We start from the raw sequence: 6,000 nt of genomic DNA on the forward strand, positions 1-6,000 counted from the left end.
CTTCCAATGCAGGGTCTTTACCCCACTGATGAGCTCTCCCCTAAGTGCCCTCTGTCCCTTCTGATGCAGGGTCCGTACCCTCTGATGAGCTCTCCCCTAAGTGCCCTCTGTCCCTTCCAATGCAGGGTCTTTACCCCTCTGATGAGCTCTCCCCTAAGTGCCCTCTGTCCCTTCCGATGCAGGGTCCGTACCCCTCTGATGAGCTCTCCCCTAAGTGCCCTCTGTCCCTTCCAATGCAGGGTCTTTACCCCTCTGATGAGCTCTCCCCTAAGTGCCCTCTGTCCCTTCCGATGCAGGGTCCGTACCCCACTGATGAGCTCTCCGCTAAGTGCCCTCTGTCCCTTCCGATGCAGGGTCCGTACCCCCCTCTGATGAGCTCTCCCCTAAGTGCCCTCTATCCCTTCCAATGCAGGGTCCGTACCCCACTGATGAGCTCTCCCCTAAGTGCCCTCTGTCCCTTCCGATGCAGGGTCCGTACCCCACTGATGAGCTCTCCCCTAAGTGCCCTCTGTCCCTTCCAATGCAGGGTCTTTACCCCACTGATGAGCTCTCCCCTAAGTGCCCTCTGTCCCTTCCAATGCAGGGTCTTTACCCCTCTGATGAGCTCTCCCCTAAGTGCCCTCTGTCCCTTCCGATGCAGGGTCCGTACCCCACTGATGAGCTCTCCGCTAAGAGCCCTCTGTCCCTTCCAATGCAGGGTCTGTACCCCTCTGTTGAGCTCTCCCCTAAGTGCCCTCTGTCTCTTCCGATGCAGGGTCCGTCCGCTCTGATGAGCTCTCCCCTAAGTGCCCTCTGTCTCTTCCGATGCAGGGTCCGTACCCCTCTGATGAGCTCTCACCTAAGTGCCCTCTGTCCCTTCTGATGCAGGGTCCGTACCCCTCTGATGAGCTCTCCCCTAAGTGCCCTCTGTCCCTTCCCATGCAGGGTCCGTACCCCTCTGATGAGCTCTCCCCTAAGTGCCCTCTGTCCCTCCCAATGCATGGTGCGTACCCGTCTGATGAGCTCTTCGCTAAGAGCCCTCTGTCCCTTCTGAGCAGGGTCCTCACCCCTCTGATGAGCTCTCCCTTAAGTGCCCTCTGTCTCTTCCGATGCAGGGTCCGTACCCTTATGATGAGCTCTCACCTAAGTGCCCTCTGTTCCTTCCAATGCAGGGTCTTTACCCCTCTGATGAGCTCTCCCCTAAGTGCCCTCTGTCCCTTCTGATGCAGGGTCCGTACCCCTCTGATGAGCTCTCCCCTAAGTGCCTTCTGTCCCTTCTGATGCAGGGTCCGTACCCCACTGATGAGCTCTCCCCTAAGTGCCCTCTTTTCCTTCCGATGCAGGGTCCGTACCCCACTGATGAGCTCTCCGCTAAGAGCCCTCTGTCCCTTCCGATGCAGGGTCCGTACCCTTCTGATGAGCTCTCACCTAAATGCCCTCTTTCCCTTCCGATGCAGGGTCCGTACCCCTCTGATGCGCTCTCCGCTAAGTGCCCTCTGTTCCTTCCAATGCAGGGTCTTTACCCCTCTGATGAGCTCTCCCCTAAGTGCCCTCTGTCCCTTCCGATGCAGGGTCCGTACCCCACTGATGAGCTCTCCCCTAAGAGCCCTCTGTTCCTTCCGATGCAGGGTCCGTACCCCACTGATGAGCTCTCCGCTAAGAGCCCTCTGTCCCTTCCGATGCAGGGTCCGTACCCCACTGATGAGCTCTCCCCTAAGAGCCCTCTGTCCCTTCCGATGCAGGGTCTGTACCCCCCTGTTGAGCTCTCCCCTAAGTCCCCTCTGTCCCTTCCCAATGCAGGGCCTGTACCCGTCTGATGAGCTCTCCCCTAAGTGCCCTCTGTTCCTTCCGATGCAGGGTCCGTACCCGTCTGATGAGCTCTCCCCTAAGTGCCCTCTGTCCCTTCCCAATGCAGGGCCTGTACCCGTCTGATGAGCTCTCCCCTAAGAGCCCTCTGTCCCTCCCGATGCAGGGTCCGTACCCGTCTGTTGAGCTCTCCCCTAAGTGCCCTCAGTCCCTTCCCAATGCAGGGCCTGTACCCGTCTGATGAGCTCTCCCCTAGGAGCCCTCTGTCCCTCCCGATGCAGGGTCCGTACCCCTCTGATGAGCTCTCCCCTAAGAGCCCTCTGTCCCTTCCGATGCAGGGTCCGTACCCCTCTGATGAGCTCTCCGCTAAGTGCCCTATGTTCCTTCCAATGCAGGGTCTTTATCCCTCTGATGAGCTCTCCCCTAAGTGCCCTCTGTCCCTTCCGATGCAGGGTCCGTACCCCTCTGATGAGCTCTCCCCTAAGTGCCCTCTGTCCCTTCCGATGCAGGGTCCGTACCCGTCTGATGAGCTCTCCCCTAAGTGCCCTCTGTCCCTTCCGATGCAGGGTCCGTACCCCTCTGATGCGCTCTCCGCTAAGTGCCCTCTGTTCCTTCCAATGCAGGGTCTTTACCCCACTGATGAGCTCTCCCCTAAGTGCCCTCTGTCCCTTCTGATGCAGGGTCCGTACCCCTCTGATGAGCTCTCCCCTAAGTGCCCTCTGTCCCTTCCAATGCAGGGTCTTTACCCCTCTGATGAGCTCTCCCCTAAGTGCCCTCTGTCCCTTCCGATGCAGGGTCCGTACCCCACTGATGAGCTCTCCCCTAAGTGCCCTCTGTTCCTTCCAATGCAGGGTCTTTACCCCACTGATGAGCTCTCCCCTAAGTGTCCTCTGTCCCTTCTGATGCAGGGTCCGTACCCCTCTGATGAGCTCTCCCCTAAGTGCCCTCTGTCCCTTCCAATGCAGGGTCTTTACCCCTCTGATGAGCTCTCCCCTAAGTGCCCTCTGTCCCTTCCGATGCAGGGTCCGTACCCCACTGATGAGCTCTCCCCTAAGTGCCCTCTGTTCCTTCCAATGCAGGGTCCGTCCCCTCTGATGAGCTCTCCCCTAAGTGCCCTCTGTTCCTTCCGATGCAGGGTCCGTACCCGTCTGATGAGCTCTCCCCTAAGTGCCCTCTGTCCCTTCTGATGCAGGGTCCGTACCCCTCTGATGAGCTCTCCCCTAAGTGCCCTCTGTCCCTTCCGATGCAGGGTCCGTACCCGTCTGATGAGCTCTCCCCTAAGTGCCCTCTGTCCCTTCCGATGCAGGGTCCGTACCCCTCTGATGCGCTCTCCGCTAAGTGCCCTCTGTTCCTTCCAATGCAGGGTCTTTACCCCACTGATGAGCTCTCCCCTAAGTGCCCTCTGTCCCTTCTGATGCAGGGTCCGTACCCCTCTGATGAGCTCTCCGCTAAGTGCCCTATGTTCCTTCCAATGCAGGGTCTTTATCCCTCTGATGAGCTCTCCCCTAAGTGCCCTCTGTCCCTTCCGATGCAGGGTCCGTACCCCTCTGATAAGCTGTCCACTAAGAGCCCTCTGTCCCTTCCGATGCAGGGTCCGTACCCCTCTGATGCGCTCTCCGCTAAGTGCCCTCTGTTCCTTCCAATGCAGGGTCTTTATCCCTCTGATGAGCTCTCCCCTAAGTGCCCTCTGTCCCTTCCGATGCAGGGTCTGTACCCCACTGATGAGCTCTCCCCTAAGAGCCCTCTGTCCCTTCCGATGCAGGGTCCGTACCCCACTGATGAGCTCTCCGCTAAGAGCCCTCTTTCCCTTCCGATGCAGGGTCCGTACCCCTCTGATGCGCTCTCCGCTAAGTGCCCTCTGTCCCTTCCGATGCAGGGTCCGTACCCCCCTCTGATGAGCTCTCCCCTAAGTGCCCTCTATCCCTTCCAATGCAGGGTCTGTACCCGTCTGATGAGCTCTCCCCTAAGTGCCCTCTGTTCCTTCCGATGCAGGGTCTGTACCCCCTGTTGAGCTCTTCCTTAAGTGCCCTTCGTCCCTTCCGTTGCAGGTGCCGCGCTCTGTCTGCAGCGACAGCTGTCGCCCTGGATACAGAAAGGCCTCTAAGGAGGGGGAGCCTGCCTGCTGCTTTGACTGTGTTGCCTGTTCCAGTGGAGCGTTCAGCAATGAGACCGGTTTGTTTCACTGTTTGATACATCTGGGGATGTTCAGGATACATTTTGGAGGGAAATGTTTGGCAGATGTGATGCCAGAACCTAGTGCCAGATTACAAGTACAGTGGGACCGCCACCGACAGCCCGTGGGTGGCCATGGCCACCGCCATCGTAACCATGGTACAATGGTAGGCGGATGGTTGGCGGTCTGAAAGACCGGCCACCATGCATCCGACGGGCTCCTTGAGCCCGCCGGTGCGTCGGAGGGAGTTGTATTCCCTTCAATGGTGGTGGTGCTGCCAGGCACTGCCATATGAATTACAATGTTCCTTTCCGCCCGCTGTTTCATGGCGGGTAACTAGCCATGAAAAGGCAGGCAGAAAGGAACTTTGGGGGCAGTAGTGGGCCACCGTCTCCCATGGTCCTCAACTGTTGGTTTTGGGGGGCATCTATGGTGCCCCCTACCTATCCCTGCACCATGTGGCAGGCACTGCATGGTGCCTGGCATGTAGTGCAGGTATATGTACAGTGTCCCCTTTTTGCACTACGGCGTGTGTTGCAGCCAGCAGCACCCGCCACAATGCAAAACATAGACATTGCGACCTCCGCGGTGGCAGTCGCATCCTAATACCTGTGGCGGGACCACAGTTTGCCGGGTGGTCCGATTTACGAAAGAATGGTGGTTGGAGAAGAGTCTGACCGTCATCCTAATCAGCCCCTAAGTATTTCAGCTCCAGAGAAAAGCAAACACAACAGTAAATTGTTGCTGTTTCCTGGGTTGGCTCTGGCATTTCTTTGTGTGAGATATCCAGTAGACAGAGATCAGGAACCCTGCACTCAGCTTCAGGACGGACACCGGTCAAGAAAGATAGCTCTGGCGTGCCGAAGGCCAAGTACCTTTTGAAGGACACTCCAGGGCTCATTTAAAAGAAAATAATACTATGTGGCGTCGCGCCATAAGGAAAGTGCAGAGAAGCATTGTATTTACAGCAATACGGCATATATCCTTATTCGTTCCTTTGCACTGGTGCCAGTTAGGCAACTTTGCACCAATACAGACACACTTGCGCCATGGGAATGTGTCAAAATAATATAGTCGTTGAGTGGGAACACCCACCACAATGTCCATAATTCACTTCACGACGCAGTGTGAGGTAACGGACTCGCGCTGCGTTGGCTTAAAGCATATGTAGGAGGCCATGAAAAGCCAATCAGGGTAGCTTTCCGTGACGTCATAGATATGGGTCTGCACTGTGCGCTGCGAGAATGTCAAAAAGTGATGGCATGGCTGCTCCCTGGGCTTGTAAATAAGCCCCTCCATGTTGGGAAGATCTGCTATCAAGGCGGCGGCCATCTTGAAATGCCTAACTACCTATACAATGTCATACCAAAGATTCATCAGACAGGGTTTGACAATGGTTCGGTTCTTTTTCCTGATGTGGCATGGGTTGGGAAGTGTAACGTGCTAATCCTGTGTTTCCTGACACCAAGCGCCTCGGAGGACACTCCATGTTGGGAAGATCTGCTCCCACTAGCTTAAAATACCAGCATCCCCTTTGCACTATGTTTCCAGCTGCTGTTGCATTCAGATAACTTACAGTCTCTTTCTTTTTCAGATGCCGCTGACTGTTTCAAGTGCCCTGATACTCACTGGCCCAATGAGAGGCGAGACGCCTGCATCCCTAAGCAGATAGAGTTTCTCTCCTACGGGGATCCACTGGGCTTGACGCTGACTGCATTTGCCACATTTTTTACCCTTCTCACTACCTCTGTTGTCTGTGTCTTCATCAAGCATAGGAACACTCCAATCGTGAAAGCCAACAACCGCGAGCTGAGCTTTGTTCTCCTCCTCGCCCTCATACTCTGCTTCTTGTGCCCCTTGGTGTTCATCGGCCGCCCTGGGAGGCTCACCTGCCTGCTGAGGCAGACTCTCTTCGGGGCTGTCTTCTCCATCAGCATCTCCTCGGTCCTTGCTAAGACTATCATCGTGGTCAGCGCCTTTAAAAGCACAGCTCCAGGCACCAAGAGATGGCTCGGAACCAGGACTCCAGCGTGGATTGTCCT

At 56.4% G+C, this 6,000-nt stretch overlaps 1 protein-coding gene across 1 annotated transcript in view; it reads left to right on the top strand.

The window, feature by feature from the left end:
• Nucleotides 1–5,630, top strand: part of LOC147706673 (extracellular calcium-sensing receptor-like) — a 230,129-nt gene extending 224,499 nt beyond the window's left edge. Inside the window, exon 5 of the mRNA XM_086925268.1 lies at nucleotides 5,553–5,630. Coding sequence (XP_086781394.1) covers nucleotides 5,553–5,630 — 78 coding nt within the window. The remainder of the gene's footprint in view (nucleotides 1–5,552) is intronic.
• The last annotated feature ends 370 nt before the right edge of the window (nucleotides 5,631–6,000 follow it).

Source organism: Lissotriton vulgaris, chromosome 6, assembly GCF_964263255.1.
Source record: "Lissotriton vulgaris chromosome 6, aLisVul1.2, whole genome shotgun sequence".
Classification (NCBI taxonomy): Eukaryota; Metazoa; Chordata; class Amphibia; order Caudata; family Salamandridae; genus Lissotriton; species Lissotriton vulgaris.